At 37.6% G+C, this 25,169-nt stretch overlaps 8 protein-coding genes across 8 annotated transcripts; 3 read left to right on the forward strand and 5 right to left on the reverse strand.

Annotated features, from left to right (window-relative positions):
* Positions 1 to 78: 78 nt before the first annotated feature.
* Positions 79 to 897, forward strand: JDV02_003461 (uncharacterized protein; the record flags this gene model as incomplete). The annotated part of the gene is made up of 1 exon (XM_047984590.1): positions 79 to 897. The coding sequence occupies one exon, from the start codon at positions 79 to 81 to the stop codon at positions 895 to 897; it is 819 nt and encodes a 272-aa protein (XP_047840564.1).
* A 558-nt stretch (positions 898 to 1,455) lies between these two features.
* On the forward strand, positions 1,456 to 2,733 carry JDV02_003462 (uncharacterized protein; the record flags this gene model as incomplete). The annotated part of the gene is made up of 3 exons (XM_047984591.1): positions 1,456 to 1,745; positions 1,814 to 2,087; positions 2,209 to 2,733. The coding sequence occupies 3 exons, from the start codon at positions 1,456 to 1,458 to the stop codon at positions 2,731 to 2,733; spliced, it is 1,089 nt and encodes a 362-aa protein (XP_047840565.1).
* A 517-nt stretch (positions 2,734 to 3,250) lies between these two features.
* Positions 3,251 to 5,316, reverse strand: JDV02_003463 (uncharacterized protein). The gene has a single exon (XM_047984592.1). The coding sequence runs from the start codon at positions 5,242 to 5,244 to the stop codon at positions 3,289 to 3,291; it is 1,956 nt and encodes a 651-aa protein (XP_047840566.1). The 5' UTR covers positions 5,245 to 5,316; the 3' UTR covers positions 3,251 to 3,288.
* A 1,265-nt stretch (positions 5,317 to 6,581) lies between these two features.
* On the forward strand, positions 6,582 to 8,669 carry JDV02_003464 (uncharacterized protein). The gene is made up of 2 exons (XM_047984593.1): positions 6,582 to 7,874; positions 7,940 to 8,669. Exons 1-2 carry the CDS (start codon positions 6,792 to 6,794, stop codon positions 8,372 to 8,374), a joined length of 1,518 nt encoding a protein of 505 aa, XP_047840567.1. The 5' UTR covers positions 6,582 to 6,791; the 3' UTR covers positions 8,375 to 8,669.
* A 13-nt stretch (positions 8,670 to 8,682) lies between these two features.
* Positions 8,683 to 9,220, reverse strand: JDV02_003465 (uncharacterized protein; the record flags this gene model as incomplete). Its single annotated transcript, XM_047984594.1, has 2 exons — positions 8,683 to 8,970; positions 9,038 to 9,220. The coding sequence occupies 2 exons, from the start codon at positions 9,218 to 9,220 to the stop codon at positions 8,683 to 8,685; spliced, it is 471 nt and encodes a 156-aa protein (XP_047840568.1).
* Positions 9,221 to 9,394: 174 nt separating this feature from the next.
* On the reverse strand, positions 9,395 to 10,142 carry JDV02_003466 (uncharacterized protein; the record flags this gene model as incomplete). The annotated part of the gene is made up of 3 exons (XM_047984595.1): positions 9,395 to 9,710; positions 9,774 to 9,888; positions 9,962 to 10,142. 3 exons carry the CDS (start codon positions 10,140 to 10,142, stop codon positions 9,395 to 9,397), a joined length of 612 nt encoding a protein of 203 aa, XP_047840569.1.
* Positions 10,143 to 10,418: 276 nt separating this feature from the next.
* On the reverse strand, positions 10,419 to 10,912 carry JDV02_003467 (uncharacterized protein; the record flags this gene model as incomplete). Its single annotated transcript, XM_047984596.1, has 2 exons — positions 10,419 to 10,841; positions 10,877 to 10,912. The coding sequence occupies 2 exons, from the start codon at positions 10,910 to 10,912 to the stop codon at positions 10,419 to 10,421; spliced, it is 459 nt and encodes a 152-aa protein (XP_047840570.1).
* Positions 10,913 to 12,287: 1,375 nt separating this feature from the next.
* On the reverse strand, positions 12,288 to 13,664 carry JDV02_003468 (uncharacterized protein). The gene has a single exon (XM_047984597.1). The coding sequence runs from the start codon at positions 13,559 to 13,561 to the stop codon at positions 12,518 to 12,520; it is 1,044 nt and encodes a 347-aa protein (XP_047840571.1). The 5' UTR covers positions 13,562 to 13,664; the 3' UTR covers positions 12,288 to 12,517.
* Between the last annotated feature and the right edge of the window lie 11,505 nt (positions 13,665 to 25,169).

A 25,169-nucleotide genomic window follows, 5' to 3' on the forward strand; every position in this document is an offset into this window, starting at 1 on the left:
ACGGCTTCTAAAGCCCCTGAACCTGTCTCTCTTTCCCCCCCTGAATGAATCCATCGAGCCAACACCAGACCTCAAATCATGGCCGTCGACAAACACCACGTGGCGACCACGCTGAACTATTGGGACGACCCCGGTGATGGCTCCAAACCCACGCCCATTTTCATCGGCAAGGGCAGAATCAGCAACAAGCGGCCTCACAAGGCTCACGACTTCGTCGTCTCGGACGTGAGCGGCGACGAGGATCGCTACACGCTCGACGGCCAGGGGTTTCAGTACTGCCATCACAAAAGCCGCGAGGAGCTGTTCACGGATGAGGGGCAGATACGGGCCATCTACTACCCCGAGTGCGAGCAGCTCATCAAGGTCATGACGGGGGCACGTCGCGTTCACATCTTCAATCACAAAGTGCGTCGGGGGCCAACGCAATGGCACCACCTCGGTCTGCACAACCTGGCCAACCGCGGACCAGTCACCAGGACGCACGTCGACCAGTCGTACGAGGGTGCCGAGCGACGGCTGCGTTGGGAGCTTCCCGATGAAGCAGAGGATGTGATGAAGAAGCGGTACCAAATCATCAACGTGTGGCGGCCGATCCGACCCATCCTCAAGGACCCCATTGCCGTGGCCGACTCGAGCTCCGTGCCCGACGCGGACCTGGTGGGCGCTGAGATGACAGAAGACGGCTTCGTGGGCGAGTCGTGGGTCGTCCGCCACAATGCAGGGCATCGGTGGCACTACAAGCACGGCATGACGCCCGAGGACGTGCTTCTTATCAAGTGTTTCGACTCGGACGAGACCGTGGCCCGCCGGGCGCTGCACTCGGCGTTTGAGGACACCGCATACAGAGACTGCGAGTCTCGACAGAGCATCGAGGTGCGATGTCTGGTCTGCTACTAACAAACTACTAAAAACGAACGTGGTAGGTAGCCCGGCCAGCCGCCAAGGGGAACCGTGTCCGTACGGGAGGGGCGCGGGCACCACAACTGAACTCTACCGGATACGGGGACGCTAACGGGGATCCATCGGCATACACTGCCACTCCGAGCCCTGTCCAGATTGGGGATGTACATGTACGTGCGGGTGGGCAATATCGATTTGACAAAGAAAACGCTAGCAAGCATCCAGTACCAGTGCATGCGTGGTGTTGTTGATGACTTGATGAGACGAAGGAAGAGGGGGGGAAGCTCGATCAAGTGGGGGTTTGCTGCAGTGCCTGTGCTTGCATGCAAGCCCCTCATCACCGTTCAGCTTGGCGCGCGTTAGGGAGTACGAGCGATCCTACGCTGGTGTTTATATATTGCTCAACATTCGTAATCCGTGGAACCCGAGTCCTGGTCCATCTCTTCGTTGAGCCTTCTACCGGCAGCCCCCAGATCTTCAGTCTTGGCCGTAATACCCAGCACGCGTTGAACAACACACTTGTTGATTCCCAGCAAAACATCACCATCATCCATCATGGCCCCCGTCCTCGACCCTCCGCAGACCATCGACTGGATGGGCAAGAAGGTGCCTGTCTGGTCCATGCAGACCATCAACTATGGCCTGCTGCTTTCCCAGGATCCCTCTGAGATCGACAAGGTGGTCAATGCCTGTCTGGAGGAGGGGTACTTTTACCTCGACCTCCAGGGCATCGACGGCCGCCGCATGTTGGCCGACCAGCAGGAGACGCTCAAGCTGATGAAGCGCTTCTTCGACGCACCGCTGGAGGCCAAGAATGAGTTTGGCCTGATTTCCTCCCATCTCGGGTGCGTTGCCCACTTTGATCGCGAACCTTTATAAGACTGCCCTTTTTGACACCCCTCCTCTTATATAGCTACGAGCCGGTGGGCAGCCGCACCGGCGTCGCAGCCGGCACCAAGGACGGATACGAGATGCTCAAGGTCTCGCGGGACGAGATCCAGCGCGACAGCCCCAAGATCCCGACCACGGTCAAGAACAGCGGCGACCTGCAGATCCTCGAGAATGCCATTGGCAGCTGCAACACCGTCACCAAGGTGATCCTGTCGGCCCTGTCCACGGGCCTGCACCTGACGGGCGCCGGCCGCTTCGAGAACTCGCACCGCAACGAGCGCCCGTCGACGACGACTGTTTGTCTCTCCTTTCCTTTCCCTTTCCCTTTTCCCTTTCTCCCCCCCTCGCGTGACACCTTCCTTGCCGGCCAGGGGCTAACACATTGGCCTCACCTCCTCGCCACAACCACTACAACAGCTGTCCATGATGCACTACCTCCCCTCGGAGCTGGCGGGCGAGAACCGCATCGGCCACCAGAAGCACACCGACATCAGCACGCTTACCCTCCTCTTCAGCGAGCAGTGGGGCCTCCAGATCCGCCCCCCGGGCACCTGCGGCGCGCGCGAGATGGGGTTCGTCGCGCCCAAGCCCGGCTGCGCCTTCGTGCACGTGGGCGACTCGCTGCGCTTCGCCAGCGGCATGAAGTTCCAGAGCTGCATCCACCGCGTCGTCCCCTTTGACCCGACCGAGCACCGCTACTCCATCGCCTACTTCCTCCGCGCCGAGGACGACACCATGTTCATCGACTCCGAGGGCCGCGCCATCACCGCCGGCCAGTGGCACGACCAGAAGTTCAAGGCCTTTACCGACCCGGAGCTCTGGCAGGCCATGGCCCCCAAGTCCATGATCTTGGGCGGCATGAAGGAGGATGGCGAGGACAAGCCCATTGACCTGCCTGCCCCCGCCAAGGTTCCGGCGGCGGCGGTGCCGACCAAGGCATGATGAAAAACAAAGAGACCGGCGTCGCTCTCTACGTATCGTAGCTCATGAATCAAGGAAATACAGTCACTGTCCTCGTGTGCAAAAATTGAAGTGTTGGTGGCGGCGGCTCCGCAATCAGCTAGCTGCAAAGGGACGATGCATGGCTTACACTCGGCGTCGATATGTACCAAGAAACGTAGGCTACCCTGCAGTAGGGGAAGTTGCAGCATTGTTATGGGCAGTGTCTCGAACGACTCAATGACTCTTGCGCGGCTGCTCTTGAACGATCATGATAATGTCACTTCTTACGGAGACCTTCTGGCTATTTTAGTTCAACCCAATCGTTGCATTGGTTCTTGGCCCGCAGGCGGACGCGCCCATTTCAGTGTTTGCAAATAGAACGACAACTCGATGAGATCACCTCTGTTCAACAACGCATCATGCACGGCAAGGAGTAAAACCATTTCCCTGGGGTCAAATATGTTCATAGGGGGTGATGCGCAAACAAGCGATGCATGCTGCTCATCAAAAGCCCCCGACCCATGTATCACTACATGTAGCTAGATCCCCCCTCTCTCACTGCTTATAAATCGTCGTAGCGTTGGCAAGGAACGTGTCAAACGCGCCGTCGCCAGTGACTGGCGTAATGGCGTTGGGGATGACCTTGCCATTATCGTCGAGACCGCTGACCGTCTTGGCCTTGGTCTTGTTGACCCATTCCTGAGCCGTGTTGAACTCCTTGGTCGCCTTGGTCTTGTCACCGTCATCGAGAGCATCGAGCATGGCCACCAGGTGCTGGCACGCAGTCGCCCACTGCATCGCGAGCGTCGACCAGGGCGCCGTGTCCGCAGCGAAGCCCTTCATCGCGAGGCGGGGCAGAACGTCAGGGAGAGTGGTGATGAACGCGAGGCGATTGCGCAGCGCCTTCGTGCCACCCTTGTTGTCGGAGGCTGAGCCCTTTCGAGCGGCCCAGAAGGCGGCAATGTCCTTGTTCAACTGAGGAGCGTTGACGGTCGGTGTGCGGTAGGGCCAGTTCTGGTTGAGGTCGACAAACGCGACGAGGGCGTCATGGACGTGGCCCTCGCCGCCCGCAAGCTCCAGCAAGGCCGCGGCCGCGGACTTGTCGGCGTCGTACGCAGGGCCGTTCCACGTGTAGTCGCCGTAGTTGGCGAGCGCAATCATGGACGCATACGCCTGCACCATCGGGTTCGAGGTGAAGCCGAGCAGGTGCTTGTAGAGCTCGGGGTCACGGCCGGTGAGCGGGTTGAGGAAGAGGCGGTTGGTCTTGCCGTCGTTGACGGGGAAGTTGTCCCAAAAGTACAGCTTGTCGGTGACGTAGGTCGAATCGGCCCGCACGACGCTTTCCACGGTGACGTTGGGGGAGAAGACGCCCTCGCCGGTCCATTGGATGCTAATATTCTTGTTCAGCTGCGTCCCGAACTCTTCCTTGTAGGGGTCCGGCTGGCTTCCTGCGTAGTTGGTCGGCACGGTCTGCAGGTTCTTGAGGCCGTTGGCCTCGAGGTACTCGGTCTGCACGCGGTTCAGGTAATAGGCCTGGGCATCGGCTATCCAGTGCCAGTCGCCGTTGTCCTGCCACTTGGCCTTGTCTGAGTCGCAGTGGAACTTGAGCGGGATGTCGTCGAGCGCAATGTAGAAGCTGTTTACGCCCAGTCCGCGGACCTGATCAAACTTGGTAACGGTGGTCTTGAAGTCGTCGTCGGACGAGTAGCAGAGGTCCAGTCCCGGCGACAGAGCAAAGGTAAAGTCGACGTGGTTCGCCTCCGCCGTGGTGATGAGCTCCTTGAGCTGGGCCAAGTCATCGGCGCCGTACGGCTTACGCCAGTCATCGCGAAGGAACGAGTCGCTCTTGGGCGTGTATATGTATGTATTCATCTTGTGCTTTCCGTAAAAGACGTACTGGTCGAGACGCGCCTGATGAGACCACGGGACGCCGTAGAAGCCCTCGATGGAGCCGCGGATGGCCATGAGCGGCCAGTCGCGGACCTTGACGCCTGGGACACCATGGCGGCCCTCGACAAGCTGACGGAGCGTCTGGGACGCGTAGAAGGTGCCGCGGGTGTCAACGCCATTGAGTACGACGGTGGGCTGATGCTCATATTTGCCAGTGGCAAGGACGTAGCCGTCGGCGTCCAGCCCATCGGCGGATTTGCCCGTGAGGCTCTTCGCAGCGGCGGCAGCCACATCGTTGTCCGTCTCAGTGCCGACCAAGATCTGGGTGCCGTGGTTGGTGGCGTGGGCCGAGACCGTTGGCCGGCCGCCGGCAGCCTTGACGACGGCCTTGATTGTGTCAATGGTGGCGGCGTCGGTGGCGTTGCCTGTCACGATGGTGACGGCCCCGTTGAGCGAGATGCCGCAGCCGGTGGCAGTGATTTGCTGGGGAGGCGGCCACAGCTGGGGGAGCTTGCGGCCCGTTTGCTGCTGCTGCCCCTTGTCGTCGCGGACATGGACAGGGTTGGCCTGCACATCGGCAAGCAGTGCCAGGAGGCATGCCACGCTCTTGAGATGAACCATGGTTGACGCTGAAGCCGCCGTGAGGATTGCCAATGCAACAACTCCAGCAAGGGGAAACGGTTTATACTTTATATATGCATCTGCGTGACCCCATTATAAATATCCGCCGGGACGAAGATCACGGTGTCTGGACATACATTGACAACAGTACCTCATGATCGGCCAAGATTATTCCCGTCGTGTCGTAGAGATCCAGAGCAGGTGGATACTGACGGGGAACAACGGACGCAGGGAGTGCGGGGAACTGGGCCGAGTGGATATTCTTTGAAGATAACTAGCACCAGACCCCAGTTGAGTGAACCGCTGGGGGTGCGGGGGTCATCTGGAGCTTCTGCCGGAGAACGAGGCCTGCAAGCGTCACGGACACTGCGTACGGATAGACTCCAGAGAAGCTTCATTTACATACATATAACTCGTAGCGTCTGCATCGTCCTCGATCATCTTGTCATCTCATGTTTAGACCTTCAAGAGACTCAGTAGAAGTGTCTCTAGACAGGATCAAATGCATTTACACGGCTCTCAGTCGTTCTCAAATCGTTCACGTCCCCTGTCCCGCCTACCGTTACAACGTTACAAGGGTCAAGCTCTCTAGCTGCCCCTACCTCTGCAACGTTCCCGGCCTGACGAACCTCCAACTGAGGGGAAAGCGAGGGGCGCTGAAGTGGGCGGACTCTATCTTGCGCTGACGTCAAAGCGTTGCCGCGGACCGCCCTGAGCCTGACATCTCAGCACTCGTGTTCTCATCGCAACAAGATTCGCCCATGTAGCCGACATCGGTTCCAGCGATTACGCGCAGTCACTCGAGTTCCACTTGGGCTGGTTAAATCATCGTCAGCGCCTTTATTCCATGCCAGCATTGAACCGAAGAACGAACGATGTTACAATGGCACGATGGAGTCCGTATTGGCGTCGCTACCGCAAAGCCCTGTCGAATACGTCGTCCGCGTCGGCCAGGTCGTGACAGCCGACAGCCACGTCGCGCCTCTTGCATAGGTGGCTGCGGTGATTACGCTGGAAACTGCGTGCCCATGAGTTTGAACCTTGCCGACAAGTTGGGAATCACAATTGAGAAGTTGGGCATGGGTTGATGCCGTCCATCCTCAAGGTGCGGGGGGACCGTCTTACAGCTCCGGCGTTCTCTTCGCAACCATCACCCACCTTCAAGCCCCCCTTACCTCCCCAACATGAACAAGCCACCCCCAGAGCTCCTGCGCCGTCTTGGCCAGACTCCACCACCATTGATCGATGTCCTGGGCGCGGCAGGGACAACGACGATGGCCTCATTTGCTCTCGGTGCCGAGGCTACTGCTTGTCCCACTGGATTGCGGCGTGTCGTGGCTCGTGTTGCGCGACAGGCTCGATCCCCGTTTCGGCAATGCCCGCGCTTATAGTGGATTGTCGAAACCGCATTGCCGGGGGCCAAACATATTGCTTCTTTAAAAGATGGCGCTGCCGTGATTCGATCAACCTGCGCACACCGGCAATTTCTCCTCATTCATGTTGGGTTCCTCAGCGTTCCTGTTGACGCGTGGGCCATCTTCAACACTATGCAGCCCATCTTGGGGCAGGCAATGACCTGGCCGGCGTTGTTGGGTTGTCTGGCCACCGTTGTGCTTGCTCGCCTGGCATGGCTGCTCGCATATCGCTTGTACCTGCATCCCCTGGCCTCGTACCCCGGGCCTTTTCTTGCGAAGGTCACTGGCCTGTACAGCCTCGTCATCATGCTGGCAGGGAAAGCCACCAGCAGCCGTTACGAATGGCACAAGCAATACGGCACGGTGGTTCGCACGGGACCGGACGAGCTGTCCTTCGCCGACGAGGCCTCCATCAAAGACATCTACGGCCAGAGCTCCAGTCCCTGCCACAAAGACGCGCGGTTCTACAAGGGAATCAAGCTGAACATTGCACACTCCGTCTTCACGACCGTGGACCGCGGCGAACATGCCCGGATGCGCCGTCTGCTCGCCCACCAATTCTCCGCCGCTGGCGTCAGCCAGTGCGTCGGCGACATCAACGCCAAGGCGAGGCTGTTCTGCGAGAGGATTCGCTCCGCGGCACAGCCCGTCGACGTCCATGGCCTGACGCACGACTTGTACCTCGACATCATGAGCCAGCTCAGCTTCGCCAAGTCCTTCGACCTTCTCGGTGGAAAGAACAGCGACGACGCCCGAGACATGGAGGCGTACTTTAGCATCGCGCCTCTGTACGGCATGTTCCCTTTGGCAAAGTATTTGCCGTTTGGCGTATTTGCGGCGGCGCAGGAGGCAAGGCCGCGCATCGTGCAGTCCGTGCGGGCTTGTATAGACGACTTTCGTGAGCGGATTGCCTCGGAGGATGTGGACACGGGGGGCCTGTTGCGACAAATGATGGAAGCCCAAGACTCTGAGGCCTCGGGCAGCGAGGTTGCGGGCGCCGGCACCAGCACGAACAAGTCCTTCTCCGATGCAGAGCTCATCGAGAATGCCGTCTTATTCCTCCAGGCGGGGAGCGAGACAACCGCCACTACTCTCATCTACCTCATCTACGAGGTCGGCATCAGACCCGCGGTATACGCTCGGCTGGCAGAGGAGGTTCGTCGATCCTTTCCGGACAAGTCTGTGTCGCCAGACCTGGAAACCACAATGAATCTGGTAAGCGGTAGACCCGTGCCGACGGCAGGCAGACTTTGCAGCGTCGCTGACGAGTCGCGATGCAGCCGTATCTAAACTGCGTGATTCAAGAAGTCCTACGCCTACGAGGCCCGGCATCTGCGAGCGCGCCTCGCATCTCACCAGGAAAGATCATTGCTGGAAGATACGTGCCACAGGGAATCGGCGTCAGCAGCCAGCCCTACTCGACTCAGCGCGACCCTACTGTCTTTCCCGAACCCCTGGAGTTCACACCGGAACGATGGGAGAATCCCACTGCCTCGATGAAAGTGATGCAACGGCCATTTCTCTCTGGGCCACGTAATTGCATCGGGATGCATCTCGCCCGGGCGCAACTCGCTCTTACAGCATGTGCGCTGTACCAGCAGTTCGACATTGACGTGGACCGTACCCGTACAAACGACGATATGATGAAACTAGAAGGTTTGGGACTCCAGGGCCCCAAGGGAAAACAACTTTGGATATCCGTGAAACCATCATGAGCTGGAAGCTTTCCGCGGAACTTCATGCTTTCAAGTTAACTGGCGACGGGATTGCATTTGAGATGGCCATATTGAGGCCTCTTTGTGAGGCGCAACGGGATACACGCGGCTGCGAAACGCATCCAAAGTCGTCTCATAGGGGTGACAGCCTCACAATATCACTGCCAACACTCCAGGGCCAATCAACCAAGCCAAAGTATGCATCAAATGGCATCACTATACGAAAGCGGACGAGAGCCCATGAAAAATGAATGCTTGTCGCGTATGCCAGTCGTAGCTTCAAAAACTTGGCCTGATCCAACGTCGTCTCACTGTAGACCAAACGCGAAGACGATTCCAATAGCAAAAAGCACCATAGCAAGTGACTGGCTCGTCTGCGACGCGGCGCTCCTCGGAGGGGGAGGAGCCCCTGAGCCTCCGGGCCCGGAGTTGTTGGCTTTGCGATCGTACGCCAGCGTGGCATTGGCCCAGGCGTAATCGCCGTACGGGGCTGCGTCTACCTCACAGACGAACCCCTTGGCCGGCAGCGTCCTGTTGTGCCAATACGCGACGGTCTGCTGAATTGTACACACCGACTGTTGGGCCAGGGTTGTGTGCTAATAAGTTCCGGGTATCAGCCAAGTTTTCTTCTACAACACACGCACTGCTATGACGAGTACTCACGCCAAAGCCATTCACGACGAGCATTCCACTCCCTTCAAACCCGGCGCTGACGTTCTGAGCCGACCGGATCGGGGTGTGCCCGTCGTACCTGTTCGTGGCGAAGAGGATCGGGTTCTTCGTCTTGGCCTGGAAGTTGCCCGCGTATGCCCCGACGGCTTGGGACTTCCACTGCCCGCACGTCATGCTGAGGTCGGTGTCCGTTCCGTCCATAACCTTGGTTATCTTGGACAGCTTCTCCTGGACCGGTCGGAAATCGTCTAGCGACTTGAACCGAACGGTTCTGTCCCCGCAGTGAATGGCGTAGAGCGGCGGGTAGCTGAAAATGGACTCGGTCAATCTTTCTACCAGGGCTTTGTATCATTCGCTGAACGATGATGTCTGGGTTCGGTTGGCGGCTATCTGCGCCAATATCGCGCCCAAAGCCGTCCACGAGTTTGGGCCATAGACGGCGTATGCGGAGAAGCCACGCATGGTAGCGTACGTTAGAGGGGAGCTCCCGTTCACCTGAATGGGGTTGGTCTTGAGATGCTCCGTCAACTTCCAGGCGGCATCCTCGAGCTGTTCGCCGGTCAGGTTTGCTCCAGCCATGGGACAAAGCGTCGTTCCCGCCTTGACGCAGCTGAGGAACACCTCGGAGAACACCCGGTCTGCGTCGGACCACTCCTCAAAGTCGCTGTCCCCAAGTATTGGTTAGCTTCGTTTTCCACGCCTGGCCCGTCGATGTAATACGACGTACGCAGGCGAATGGTAATAGTCGTGGACATTTTGCACGCCGTCTAGGATGATCTTGTCAACTCTGTCGGGGAACACGGACGCAACTGTGGCGCCCAGGGTGGTGCCGTATGAAAAGCCTGATGAGTAGGATATTGTGCATCAGCAGACGACCTGACTACAATCGGATTTGAAGTCTGGAGCAGTACGTACCCCAGTAGCGGAGCATGCCATCCTCGCCCAGCGCATCAACAACGCTGATGAGGTCTCGAGCGACAGACCCAGTTCCGAGAAAGGGCTGGGTCTTGTTGTGCGCTGCGTAGCAGGTCTCGGCATTGGTCGTCGCCTGCTTCCACATTTGCGCCAAGCTCGTCTCAGAAGCGTCGTACCACATGCTTGAAGCGGCAAGAAATTTCTCTTTAGAAGCCTCGGTACGGTAACACACTTCAGGTATGGTATTGCCGGTGCCACTGCCCACTGTCGTCAGTCATCTCGTCGCATCGCGAAGGCAAGCAGTCGGGGTGTTCAAACACTCACCGGGGATCAAACGCCGCGAGATCATACTCGCCACCGCTAAGACTGAAAATTCCCGTCATCAGTGGCCGTGCTACTCGTGAGCAAGCACTCCCATGGGACATGGGAGTACATACACTTGCAGCAGGCCTCCTTGCTAGCCCAGGCTGGTTCGGCCGTTGGAGCCGGGGCCTCCAAAGTTGATCAGAATGGTGCCCCTGGCGGGCTGTACCTTTGCCTCGATCCTGGCGATTTGGAGCCTGATGGTCTCCTTGCTGCTAGGCGTTGTGTAGTCGAGGGGGACGGTAAAGTCCGCGCACTCGGTAGGGAGCGTCGTGTTGACAATCGTTTGGTTGCAAGGGCCCCATTGTATCTTTGCGTCTGCCCGCGGATCCAATCGATGAGACACGCTGGCGGACGACACGGCTGCGACGGACAAGAAGGAGATGAACGACTTGCAGCCATTGCGAAGAGGTATGTCAGATGGTGCACGCTTTTCTTTGTCGACCCTTAGCAGCTTGGTAGACGGCGACGGGATGCTCTTTATGGCATTTCGGCCTCGCGGCCTCCAAGCAGCGGGCTATCGCTTTGACAGCTCTTAGGGAGAGAACGCACAGCCGCTGTGCAGCCTCTGAACAAGGAAACATCCATATCGCGCGGCGGTGCTACCGCCGATCGCGCACCGCCAGAATCGAGGATTGAGTGAGTGGCTGCCATGGGTATCATTCACGGGATGACGTGAGATCTAACCCTTTTTAACCTGGTTTACGGCACTAGAGCGAGCTAAGGCTATCGAGTGCTGAGCTCACCTCAGCCCCCAATAGGGATCTAACCCGACCTATGCTACCCCATAAAAGCTGACCTCTACTCTACGGCATGGGTTAGGGGGGCATAGGTTAGCTTTTTTAATATACCTATATATATAATTACTTTAAGCGAATGAACTAGTTTTAATTATATTTTATCTCGATTATAGACTAATTTATTAAAAGGAAAAAAATACGTAATATAATATTAATTAAAATTAAATATAAGGATAAAAATATATAAGTTATTAATATTATATTATATTTAATATTATTAATTAAGCTATAAAGCTTAAAGATTATAGCCTTTTAATAATTAAATATATATATATATATATATATATATATTAATAACTTATATAATAAATAAATACTAAATTATAGTTTATATAAGTTAATAATATAATATAATAATAAGAGTTAAAACTATTATTTATAAGTTATTATATAATACTTAAGTAATTAAAATTCATTTATAGCTTATTTTAAATTAACTTTATATACCCTTAAACTTAAGATATTAAAATATATTAAAATATAGCTTAAATTTATTTCTATTTAATTTAATATTTATAATATAAAAGTTTAAGAGGACAAGCTTTTTAAAACTTATCGTAAAAGATAAATATAAATAGCAATAAGAAATCGCTTATAACTCTATATCCCGCTAATAAGTATAAAGCTTTAATAAAAGAGCGCCTTTAAGCTAATAAGATACTAAATAGTATTTATTTTTAAATAAAGATATACGCTAATAATAATAGGGTAAAGGAAATTACTATTAGCGCTTACTATAGCTACTTATAGGGAACCCTTTACTATATAGTTATCCTAAAGTTATCTTTATATATTAGATTTATTAGCTTAGTATATCCTATACCCTAATAGGGGCTTTAGCTTTAAGCTTATAGATATTAAATAATTATAGGTTATAGGTTATAGGCTGCTACTATTCTTGTTTAGGGCATATCGATAGAAAAAGGATCTGCGCAACGGAGCAAGACGCGCAATATTTAGCGGAATGAAACCATTACTTATCAATCTTGTGCGAAGGGATGGCATTGAAGGCATTGGGGGCTTGTGAGAGATCCGGGACAAGCTTAACATGTGTGCACGAGTCCATTCCTTAACTGCCTGAGGCAGCCATTGAAAGTGGAACAGGAGCAAGCCAACATCGACGCGCACCTCACGGGGTACGAGGCCCTGTTAATGATAGTCAGGGGAGATGTCAGCCTAAGTATTTTCTATCCTTTGTCTTGTTGCGAGTGCCGTTGTTCATACCTGCGATCGTAATGGTATGACCAGGCTCCCAGTTCTTGAGCGGGTGTTCGATTCTATCCCTGAGCCTGAAAATGTCTGGTATTATATGGAATGTCCAGACTTAACCCTCTAATACTACCATTTGCCCACGATCGAATCATTAAATAGTGTGCACGAATCAATACAATCATCAAACACCCAAGAACTCAAAGATCTTTCTCACAGCCAGCTCATCCCCTTCTATAGTCCCGCTCAACTCCTGTTCAACCCAACCATCTGTCCATCCACCTCCAAAGTCAATAATCCATGCATCGTCGGTATCATGGTCAATGAGCACATTGCCGGCTTTGCCATCACCCCAAGTGATACCGATTTGGTGCAGCAGATGAACTGTTTCTTGGACCTGCAAGGCCCACTTTTTCCTCCGTGCCTCGGCAATCGATGATGTCGTTTCTATATCTCCAAGATTAGACAGCTCTGAGCCGTCCTCAGAGGGGACATAGTCCTCTAGGAACCCAATGATTCTCCCGTCATCTGGTGTATGCACTAGGCCTCGGAGTTTCGGTACACGGAGGGCATCCGCGTATTGTGAGGTGGTAATCTTCAAGAGGGTGGTGAGTTCCCTCTGCGCGGAGTCCGCTCGTAAGTCGTTCCCAACCTTGGAGCACATTTCTTGACCGTTTACTAAAACACGGGCAATGTAACCATCGCCGAGTAGCTTTTCCAGAACACGAATATCTTTGGTCGAGAATTTGGGCAGATTCGTGCCCTCGCCAATTGTGAGATGGAACGGCTGCTCCAATGGCTCCGGTGCTGGCCTATTTTCAGACGGGGAATGCTTGGCCGTGAGAATCAACCTTGTCGTGTTGTCCAGAGTCCGAAAACGAAAGGTGTACTCTTTTGGGAAGAGAAGAGAATGAAGGTCGGATGGCGCAGAGGTACTGATGACCGGACGAGGGGCAAGTTGATCAAAAATTGGCCTTCCGGCTTCGACAATGGCGTCTAGGATCTGCTCAGACATTGCCTCCTCCTCGTCGCAGTCCTCGACAATGCATGCGGCGTTGTATTTTTCGATCAGGGAATCTTCTATCGCGTTTCCCGTGGCAGAGGGATCGAGGTGGACGACTAGACGTGCGTCGTTCCAGCGAATTGACAATGAGATGCGGTCCCCACATCCACTAGAGACCTCCTCGAGATAATGGAGGCTCATCGCGCTGGTGTGTGTGAAGGCCATCGTGTGGCATATACTGAATGGATTGTGGATTATGTCGGGCTCACAGTGAGGAGCAAAGGAATCATGTGGTGCCCTTATTGTACAGGTGGAAAGCTGCCCGCTTTAAACCACGAAGAAATGCGGAGTTAGAGCGCGTTTGGGATGACGCTTGAGTTTTTGTTCCTTGAAATTGCCAAGGCGCTAATTTACCCGAAGTACCGCCCCCTAAGATACGTACCTTAAAGTTCAGGAATGACCGCGCGCCAAAACTTTAACCAATAAAGAACATGCATTAAAGAATTTCCCAGCCCAACATGACAATCACCTTGCCGGAACAGGTAAAGGATGTTTCAGGAGCCGCCGTAGCGGGCCACCCTACTCCTACGGTGTCCCAGGGATTATCCTACGGTGCTTAACTGCCTAATTAAGCATGTCGGATTAATCCTAGACGCGAGGTATATCGGGATACCTTATCTTTATATATATTTAGCTACGGAATAGAGGTACCGTATATTAATGCGTAACCTAAAGATACTTATAACGTAAAGGGGGGCGTTAATTATAACGCTAATACGTTAAGATTGTAATAAATATAAGATTTATTAAGTATTAATACTATTAATAACTTTAATATTAGCTTATACCGCTTATAACGAATATATATAGACCTAGACGGGGAATTAAGTTATATATATAACGTGCCTAAATTATAGGGTATTAAAGCCTATCTTATTAGCGAATTAAAAGCTTAAACTTATAAGCTTTAATCTTATTATAATCTTAAATATTATTACTTTTCTATATTAATCTTACTATCGCTATTCTTACTTAATTACTAATTAAGATTAGCGTAATACTTTATAATTCCTAAAGCTTCTCTTTTAGTTACTTAAGAGGTAGTAATAATATTAACGAAGAGCTAACGAGCCGTTAATACTATATAGAGTATAAGGTAATAAATAGATCTATCTATAAAGAGTACTATAAATATATCTAATATAACTTTTATTACTTTAATACTTACTTTAAAGGAACGAATATAAGTAATATAAGCTTATATCGAATAGCTTAAAAAATTAAAAGCCTTATAAAATAAAGAAAGGGAATTATAATATTCTCTAAAAAGAATAAGGAAATATAATATAATATTATTAAGATATAAATAAAGCGCTTTTAAATTATCTAACTATAATATTAAAGTTAAAATTATTAATATCTTAAAATTAAGTTACTTTATTAATTTATAATATTAAGAAGATTAATTTAAAGATATAAAATAAGTATTTATAAGTATATTTAAGAAGTATTAATAAAATAAAAAATAGATTATCTTTACTTTAAATTATATATATCGTAATAATTAAGTAAAATAAGACTATTTCTTTAACGATTAAGAAAAAAAATAAAGAATTTAATTAAAGATAATTTAAGATAAGCTTAAAGACTAAACTTATATATTACTTTAAGATTTAATTAACTATAAAGCTATATTTATAGCTTTATATTAAAGGGTAGTATAATAAAAATAGTAGTTTTTAATTAAGTTTAATATTTACTTTAATTTAATAGAGAAATATTTTAAATATATTAGCGAAATAAATTATATATTTACTTTCTTTAAGAAGTTATATTTAAAGCTTTAAAGATAGATTAATTTATAGACTTTAATCGAAAATAAGATATATAAAGTAATAATATAAATTACTTAATAAGTATAAGATTCTATAGATTATTATATAAAGAGAAAGGAGGCGCCTATAAGGAATACTTATTATATATTTAAGTTTTAATAGTAATTTAAAATAGGGAGACCTTAATAAAGTAATTAAGGTATACCTTTTATTACTTTAGTAATAAAGCTTAATATTATATTAATATAATTTATACTTAAGGCTATAAATTATAATATTTAATTATAAAAGTAAAGACTATTTTTATAAGCTTATTTAAAGCTATAAAAGATTATAGACTATATTATATAGTAGGGAAACTATAAGTAACTAAAGTAAGCGCTTATATTTTAGTCTTTATTCCTTTAAAGTAAGCGATATAATACCTTATTATATTAATAGCGATTAATAATTAAAATAAGGTCTAAATAAATATAATATTTAATACTTATTTTAAAGTAGACTTTATTAATATTAAATTTATATAGTAATATTAGCTATAAAAAGTTAAGGGGAATTCTTTAATTTTATTTATATTTAAAAGATTATATATTCTTTAATATAAAGCTTAAAAAGTACCTCTTACTATAAAAAATAATAGAAAATAAAACTAAAGGTTTATTCGCTATTATATTATTATTAATAAAGACTTAAAGATAAAAAGATACTTTATATTTTTAAGTATATTTATATTAATAAAATAGTAGATCTTCTTTACTTTAGCGGATTAAAAATAGTAATTTAAGTATTAATAAATTAATATAAAGATCTTAAAACTTAAAAAGTTTACTTAAAAGTATTAAAACGAAGTTAAGGTATATATTATAATAAGGGACGATAATTTAATATTACTTTAAGATTTAAAAAAGAAATTAATATTAAATCGAAAATAAATAAATAATAATTTACCTTTTAAATTAATAAAGTATAAAGATATCTTTAATATTATTTACGTTAATATTTTATTATTTTATAAATTAATTAATTATATAATTAATTTTATATTTAATATAATACTTCTTTATAAACCCCTTTATTTATTTTTATAAATAAAGCTATAAGAATTATAGAATTATATTTAAGAAAATTAAGTTAATAAATAAATCTAACTTTTAAAGAGCTTAATAAATATATTAATCTTTTTTATATTAGAAAAGGATAATAAATTATAATTATATATAAATTACTATAGACTTAATAGTATTTTAATAAAGAATCGCTATATATTACCCTTTATCTTTAAGATTATAAATTATTATAAAAGAGCTTATTATTTCTTAAAGATTAATATTAAAGATATTTATTATTATATTTATATTTAAGAAAGTAATAAATAAAAGATTATATTTAATATTTATTATAATTATTTTAAGTATTTAATAATATTATTTAAGCTTATAAATATATTAATTACTTTTTAAAATTATATTTATAAAGTATTATAAAAGCTAATTAATATTATTTATATAATATACTTAAATAATATCTTTATTTTTTTAAAAATATAAAAAGAATATATTTAATACCTTTAATAAATCTTAATATATATATATATAAAGTAAAATTATATATTAATTTAAATAAATATACCTTTTATTAATAATTTATTAAGTTCTTTAAGTTTATTTTATTAATTAAAGGTATTTTAATAAATCTTTATTAAGTAATCGCTATTATTAAATAATAAAAACTTAAGACTTATTAAGAAATTTAAGTCTTTTTAAGATTTTATAATTTTTATTAATAATTTATTAAGTAATATTCTTAAATTATAGCGCTATTAAATATATTACTTAAAGGTAATAAAGATAGTAAGAAATTTAAGAAAGTAAATTTAAATATTAACGATAGGGTAATATTTTATAAATTATAAATTACTTTTTAAAAGGTACCTTTATTATAATATTTTAATTTAAATAAATTAATATATATAAAAATTAATATATTAAACTTTATAATAGCTAAGATCTTATCTTAATTTAATAATAAAGAATATTAATATTTAATTAACTTTTAGTTTTATAAATTTATTAATTAAGAAATAAATTATAAAACTTTAAATAAAGAGTTATTTATTATTATTAAATTATTTAAATATTAGCGATATTATATTAAAAGAATAATAATTTTAATAAAAATATTATTAAATTATTAAAATCTATAAACCTTTATAAAATAAATAAAGTTAAATAAAAAATAAGTATATTAATATTTATTATTTACTTTATTTAACTTTATTATTAAATATAAATTAAATAAAAATAACTTAATAAATAAGCTATTAAAAAGGCTAAATTATAAAGGTAAGGTACCTTTAAATATTAATCTATTATTAAACTTTTAAAAAAGGATAATAATAATTTAAAAAGTTATTATATATATAATATATTAAATAAAAAAGGGGCTATAACTTTTAACCTTTAAAGAAGATTAATAGTTTAATATAGAATTAAAGGTAAACTTATAAAGCTTAAGCTTTTAAGTAAAAAATAAAATAAAGTAGAATTTAGCCTTTATTTATACTTAAGTAAAGTAAGCTATATTTATAAAAATAAAGATCTTAAATAATATAGATTTAAAAGTATTATATTAATAAGAAAAAGCATAAGAAAGAACTATAATAAAAAGAGATAAAGGAAAGGGGGGCCTAAAAATAAAAATAGCTAAGGGTAAAAGGAGCTATAAAGATAAGACTATAAGGATAACTATAAAGGAAGGAAGCCTTTTTAGTTAAAGAGGATATACTATACCTCTTTAATTATAGCCGATAATACTTACTTTTTTACCCTATTTTTATACTTTAGATATAAGTATACTTTATTAATATAAATATCTCGCGCTATTATAAATTACTATATAGTTTTATATACTATTATAAATATAGATATTTAATACTTAAGACTATTTAATTAAAGCTTAATAGCCTTTTTACTATATTAATATATTAATATATAAGAGTCCTTATATTATAATATATTAAATAAAGATAAAAAAAATATAAAGGGAATATACTTTATAATTTAATATCTTTCTTACCTTAATATAATTAATCTTTAAGGTATAAAATAACTTAAGGGCTATTATATTAACTTAAAGGTACCTTTAAGCTATTAAATAAAAGAATATTAAGCTTAAAAAAAAGGGTAAAAAAAATATTATTAATAAAGAAAAAAAGAAGATTAATAAAATAATAAGCCCTATTCTTAATAAGGGACGATTTAGCCTTAATATTAAAGAAAGGGTTTAATATTTAAAAAGAAATAAAGTTAAAGTAAATATAAATAAAAAACGATATATATTTAAAAGGATAAAGATTAATAAAATAAAAACTAATAAATAAGGAAAAACTTAAAGGCTATAAAATTATAAATTTATATTAAAAGACTTAATTAAATAAAAACTTAATAAAAATAAATAAAAACTATTAAAAATCCTTATAGTTTAGATCGTAACTTAAATAATTATTAAGGATAGCTAAATAAAATAAGTATTTATTATTATAGCTATAATTATATTAAAAAGAAAGATAAAAATATTAAAAAAAGGTAAAGATTATTTATAATATTAAGCTAACTTATAATAAAATAATTTAACCCCTCCCTTTTATATAGTAGGTAATTTAAGATCTTTTAATAACTTAATAAAAGGTATTCTTAAAAGAAATCCCCTTATATATAAGGTAAAAGTATTTAATCTATTTATAATAAGGCTAATAAATAAACTAAAAGAACTTAATAATAATACTTTAGCTTAAGCTATCTCCTTTATAGGGAAGTCGCTATTTAAAGTATTAAGTCTTAATTAATATTGACTTACTATTTTAAAGTTTAATAAATAAGATATAATAGACTTTATTAAAAAGTTTAAAATTAAAATAAAGGTTTATTTAATTATAGAGAAAAAAATATTATTATAGCTTAAAAGCTATATATCTTTATTAAAAGTATAAAAGGTAAAAATCCTTATAGATAAATTATACTAAAAAGATATAAAGACTACTCTTATTAAAGAATATTACTTATTAGACTTTAATTAAATAAAAACTATATATATTTAATTAAAATAATACCTTATAGTAAAGCTATAAATAAACTAAGATATATTAAATTAGCTAAAGTAATATATATACCTTTAGTAAAAGGTTAAATTTAATATATAGAAAATAAATAAAGGATAGTTTAGATATATCTTTATAGCTATACCCTTTTATATTTAAGTTAAAATCCTAGAAAAAAAAGGAGCTTTTTTTTTAAATATAATTAAAATCCTTTATAAAGAACTTATTAAAGTAATTAAAGATTATTTAACCCCCTATTTTAATATTAAATTAAAGGAAGCTTTTTACTTTAGGCTAATTTAAAAAAAGTAATAGCTATAAAATTAAATAATTCTAAAATATATAAATTAAGGAAAATAATAATTTAAGTCTTTACTATCTTAAAATATTAATAATATAAAATATATTAAAGGTAAAATAAATAAATTAATATAATAGCTTAAAATACTTAAGATTAACCTTACTTAATAAAATAATTAATAAATAAAAGATCTTAAATAACTCTTTATAGTATAAATATAAAAGGGTAAGATAATAAGATAAAAAGCTAATAAAATAATAATATTAATTAAAATATAAAAGGTATAGACTTATATAATTTCCTTTAAGGAAGAAGATAACCTTAATTAATTTATAATAAAGGTAATTTTATAAAGGGAAGATAAATATAAATAGCTTTATTAATATTATATTAGACTTAGCTATATTTTAGTTAAATACTTAAAATATAAATATAATAAGGAAATTAAATTTATTTACTTTAATATAAAAGGAAGAGCCCTATAAATAAAAATAAAAGAAAATAATTAAATAATCCCCCCTTTATTTATATATTAATATATTAGGCTTAATAATAAAATATATTACTTTATATATTATTAAGTTAAGAGATTTAATAAATACTTTATTAGTCCCTTATTTTTAATAGTTAAAGTTAAGGAATTAAATATATAAAAGAATTAAAAATTACTTTTAAGAAAAAAGGAATATCTTAATCTCTTCCTTATAAGGTTAAGGGATATATAAAGACTTAAGTAAATAGGCTAAATTAATATTATTTAATATAATTAATAAAATAATAAGATATTATTTATTAAGGTTATTATAATTAAGGAAAATTAATAAAACTATTTAATTAAAGCTACCTTAATTAATATTAATATTTATAAAAGAAAAAAAATATACCTTAAGGAAAACTAAAATATAAAACCTAAAAAATAAAAGATTTAATAAGACTTAATAAATATAGAAAATATTATTTACTTTAAGCCTAAATTCGACCTTAAAAAAGAAATAGAGTACTTTTATAAAGGTCTTATCTATAAAATAATTAATAAAAAGCTTACTATCTTTATAATAGATTTAATAAAAAGATTTCCTTAATTTAAAAGGTTAGCTATAAAAAGGATTTTAAATATAGTTAAGGGAGTAAAAGAAATCTAGCTCTTAAGTAATAAACCTTTAATTATTAAGAATAATAAAGGTATTACTATTATTAAACTTTAAGATTTAAAAATAAAAGAGATTTTAAGTAAAGTAAAGGAAAAGCTAAAGATTATATTTATTAGCCCTTAATTAAATAATTATAATATTAATATAAATAAATTACTTATTAAAAAAGATATTTACTTTTATATCCTTAAAGAAATCCTTTATAAAAGATATAATACCTTAATTATATAAGGATACTTTTATAAAAAAGGTAATTAAATAGAAATTTATATTATTTAAAGGGTAAACTTAAAAGTAATAAATTTATTAAGTAAAATATTATATATTAAAGTAGTCCTTATATTAAATAAAATACTTATATATATATAAGACTTACTTAAGATTTAAATATATATTAAAAAGTTAATTAAACTACCTTTCTTTATATTAATAAACTTAAATATAAAAAGGAACTTTATTACCTAAAAGGAAATTAAATAAAAAGGACTCTAAATTATACCTATTTCTATAGCTATTAAGTTATACTTAAAAAATATAATTAAAATATATAAAGAAGTATATATACTTATTTATATAAGAGATACTTATAGGCTTATTAAGCTTTATATAATATTTAATATTATCTTTATACTTTTAATCCTTAAAATATTATTTATTAAGGCTATTTAAGTTATATTTAATTATATTATTAAGATAAGGGACCTTTATTTTAAATATAAGATAGGGAGGATTTAAGTTATTATATTAATAGCTAAAGCTATTAAATAAGAATATAATAGCTATATAGAATCGGTATAAATAAATAATATTAGATTTATTATTATTAAAGTAAAGAGCTTAAATGCTTAAGATCTTAACTTTTATAACGATTAAATATCGATAGGTAATATTAGCGATAAAGGATCCTAAGATAATAATATTACTTTTATAACGAAATTAAATATAAAAGGAAGCTAAAAAGATACCCTTTATAATAATTAAATAACCCTAAAAAATAAAACCCTAATTTTACTTAACTTAAAGACCTTAATTATTATCTTTAACTTACTTTAAGCTAAGATAAAAGTATAGTTAGCGGAAGCCTATAAAGTATTTAAGAATAAAGCTATATAACTAAAATAAATACTTTTAAAACTCGCTATTTATACTTTATATAAATATAAAGGGATTAAAACTTATTTAAGAGATAATATACCTTTTAATAAGACTATTTTAAAAAGTAACCTTTATTAAAAATAAAAGATATAAAATAAAGTTAAGGGGGTAGCTTTAATTAAAGGAAAATATATTAGCTATATTATCGGAAAGTTCTTTAATATTAAGTAAGGAAGTAAGCTTACTTTTAAGAGGCTATAAAGGGTTATAATATAAATAAAGGGATTTTTCTCTTTAAAAGAAAAGAATATATTTAAGGAAATCCTTTATAATTATAAAAAAGCCTTTATATAAGACTTTAAAGACTATAAAAAGCTAGATTAAATAATAGCCCTTTTATAAAAGATTAAAATAATTAAGTATATTATATAGAGGGTAAGTATTATTTTAATCTTAAGAAGATTAAAAGAGAAAGTTATCGATTTTTTATATATAAAGATTAAAAAAGGGATATTAAAAGAATTATATACCTTATATAAAAACCTATTCTTCCTTATAGTTAAAAAGGATAAAGGCTTATATTTTATTAATTTAATAATAAAGGTAAATAAAGTTATAATTTAAAATATATTTATCCCTTTAAATATAAATAAATTTAATAATAACTTTTTAATATATAAAATCCTTTTATTATTTAACTTTTTCTCTAAATATAATTAAATATTACTTAATTTAATAAATTAAGACTTAATAACCTTTATAATATTAATAGGGCTATTTCGAATATATACCCTCCCTTAAAGGGTAATAAACTTAATAGCCTAATTTATAAGGCTTATTTATTAAATCCTCTTTAATTTAATCTTAACTATCTATTAGCCTTTCCTCGATAATATTATTATTTAAGGGCTTAATATAAATTATAGATAAGAAAAAGCGCTCTTTAATATTTATTAATTTATATATAAATACCTTATTAATATTAATAAAGTCTTATTTAATATAGAGCTTTTTAAATATACGATCTTAATAATAAAGTTAAAGTTTTATTAATAAACGACTAAGATTATAAGCTATATATATAAGATAAATAAAAGATTATTTATTAAAGCTATAATTATAAAGATAAATAAATAAAAATCTTATATAAATATTAGCGAAATTCGATCCTTTTATAAGCTTATAGGGTACTATAAGTAATAAATTAAATAATTTATATAAATTACTATATTATTAATAATATTATTAAGGAAGGATATAATATAGATTTAAGGCTTAAAGTAATAAGCTTTAATATCTTAATTAAAGAAGGCTATTATAATATTACTAATTTTAATTTAATTAAATCTAAAAGAAGGCTATAAAGAGATTATTATAATATATAATATAAGCCTCTTAAATTAAGGAATTATATTAATATAAATAATTAATAAAAAATAATACTTTATCCGCTATAAAAGTAAGATATAAATAAAAGCTAAATAAAGATATAATATTATAAAGAAAGAATATAAGGTAGTCCTTTATACTTTATAGCGGCTTAAAGGGATTATCTATAAAGTCTATTTTACTTTTAAGATAAATATAAGAGTATTTATTAATTAACTTAATAATATACTTAAGGATATATTAAATATAATAATTACGAGATAAGTTAATTATATTTTCTTCTTTAACTTTACTATATAATATATCCTTAATATAAGGAATAATATCGTTAATACCTTTTTTTATATATTTTATATCCCCTCGGATATAATAGATAAAAGGTATAAAGGAAATATAAAAGAATTTATTAACCTTTACTTTAACTTAATTATAAAAGCTAAGATAATAATTTATTATTCCTTTAATTATTAATAAATTTTTAAATACCTTTTTATATTATAAAGACTAATTAATTTACTTTAAGTTAAATTTTAGATACTTTAATAAAAAGTAATTTAATTCTTTATTAATAAAGACTAGCTTTATTTATACCTTAATAAAATAACTTAAGGACTTATATTAATTATAAATAATAAAGAATAATATAAGTAAATTATATCTTAATATTATAAATAATATAGTTATAAAGGGAAAGATATTACTTTTTATTTAATTTAAGATAAATATTAATAATTAAAGCTATAAAAAGATATATTAAAAGCGATTTAATATTATATTAAATATTAAAAATTCTCTCCTTAGCGACTAAAAGAAATAATAATCTTAACTATACTTAAATACTTAATATTAAAGGTATATTTCGATTATTAATATATACTAAAAGATAAAAGTTATAAATACTTCTTAAAAGCTTAATATAATTTAATAAAATAGATTAAGGCCTATTTAATATATATAATTAATATAGCTATAATAAGCTAATTTACTTTATTTATATTTTACTAATATAGCTATATTATAAATATAATAATTAATAAGGGATTAAAAATATATATTTAATTCCGTGATTTTTTAAAGGGGTTAAGATTAAATATAATCTTTATCTTTATATATAACCTATAGGTAAACGGTATAGTTAAAGGGGGGTATTAAACCCTTATTTAAGGCCTTAAGAAAATAATATACTTAACTAAAGGATATTAAATTAAATACCTTAATTAAATACTTTTAATAAAAAAAATAGCTATTTAATATACTTATAGAATATTAGCTTTTTACCTTATTTATAGATAAAAACCGATTTTACCCTTAAAGGTCGATATCTTAATATAGCGACTAATTAATTAAAATAATATAATAACCGCTAAAGACCTTTTTGCTATAAAGATACGTTTATTTATTTAGAAAGTTAAAGATATAGTTATTATATAGGTAAAAATTATAAAGTATTAATAAAAGCTAGCTAATTAAATAAATAATAAAAATAAATATTACCTTTAAATAATAAATATAAAACTATAAATAAGGGACTTAATTTTATTATATAATATCTATCGATTAAATAATCTATTTAAGAATATAAAGTTTTAGCTTAAATAATAAAGACTATTTTAAATAGTCTTTTAAGTATTTATTATATAAGCTTATATAATATATATAATAGATAGTATTTAACTTTCTTATATTATTTTAAGAAATTAATTTAAATATTTTTATTAAAATAATAATAAATAATAAATATCCTTAATAAATAATTAATTACTTTAAAATAAAATATAATAAGCCTACTTAACGATAATTATTATAGCTCCTCTTAGCTTAAATAAACTTAATTAAATAATTAACTTAGCTTTATAACCTATAATTAAAGGCCCTATCTTTATACCCCCCCCTTACTTTAAAGTCTAGTTACTTAAGCCTTCTATATAGGTAAAAGGAAGCTCCCTTAACTTTACTTCCCTTTTAT

The sequence above is a fragment of the Purpureocillium takamizusanense genome, chromosome 2, assembly GCF_022605165.1.
Source record: "Purpureocillium takamizusanense chromosome 2, complete sequence".
Lineage (NCBI taxonomy): Eukaryota > Fungi > Ascomycota > Sordariomycetes > Hypocreales > Ophiocordycipitaceae > Purpureocillium > Purpureocillium takamizusanense.

Excerpts from the sequence above, each read along its gene's own strand:
- JDV02_003464 (XM_047984593.1), top strand. The coding sequence starts at position 6,792 with ATGCAGCCCATCTTGGGGCAGGCAATGACCTGGCCGGCGTTGTTGGGT. Across the intron at positions 7,875-7,939 it reads TGGAAACCACAATGAATCTG|CCGTATCTAAACTGCGTGAT; the intron begins GTAAGCGGTAGA and ends GTCGCGATGCAG.
- JDV02_003463 (XM_047984592.1), bottom strand. The coding sequence starts at position 5,244 with ATGGTTCATCTCAAGAGCGTGGCATGCCTCCTGGCACTGCTTGCCGAT.
- JDV02_003468 (XM_047984597.1), bottom strand. The coding sequence starts at position 13,561 with ATGGCCTTCACACACACCAGCGCGATGAGCCTCCATTATCTCGAGGAG.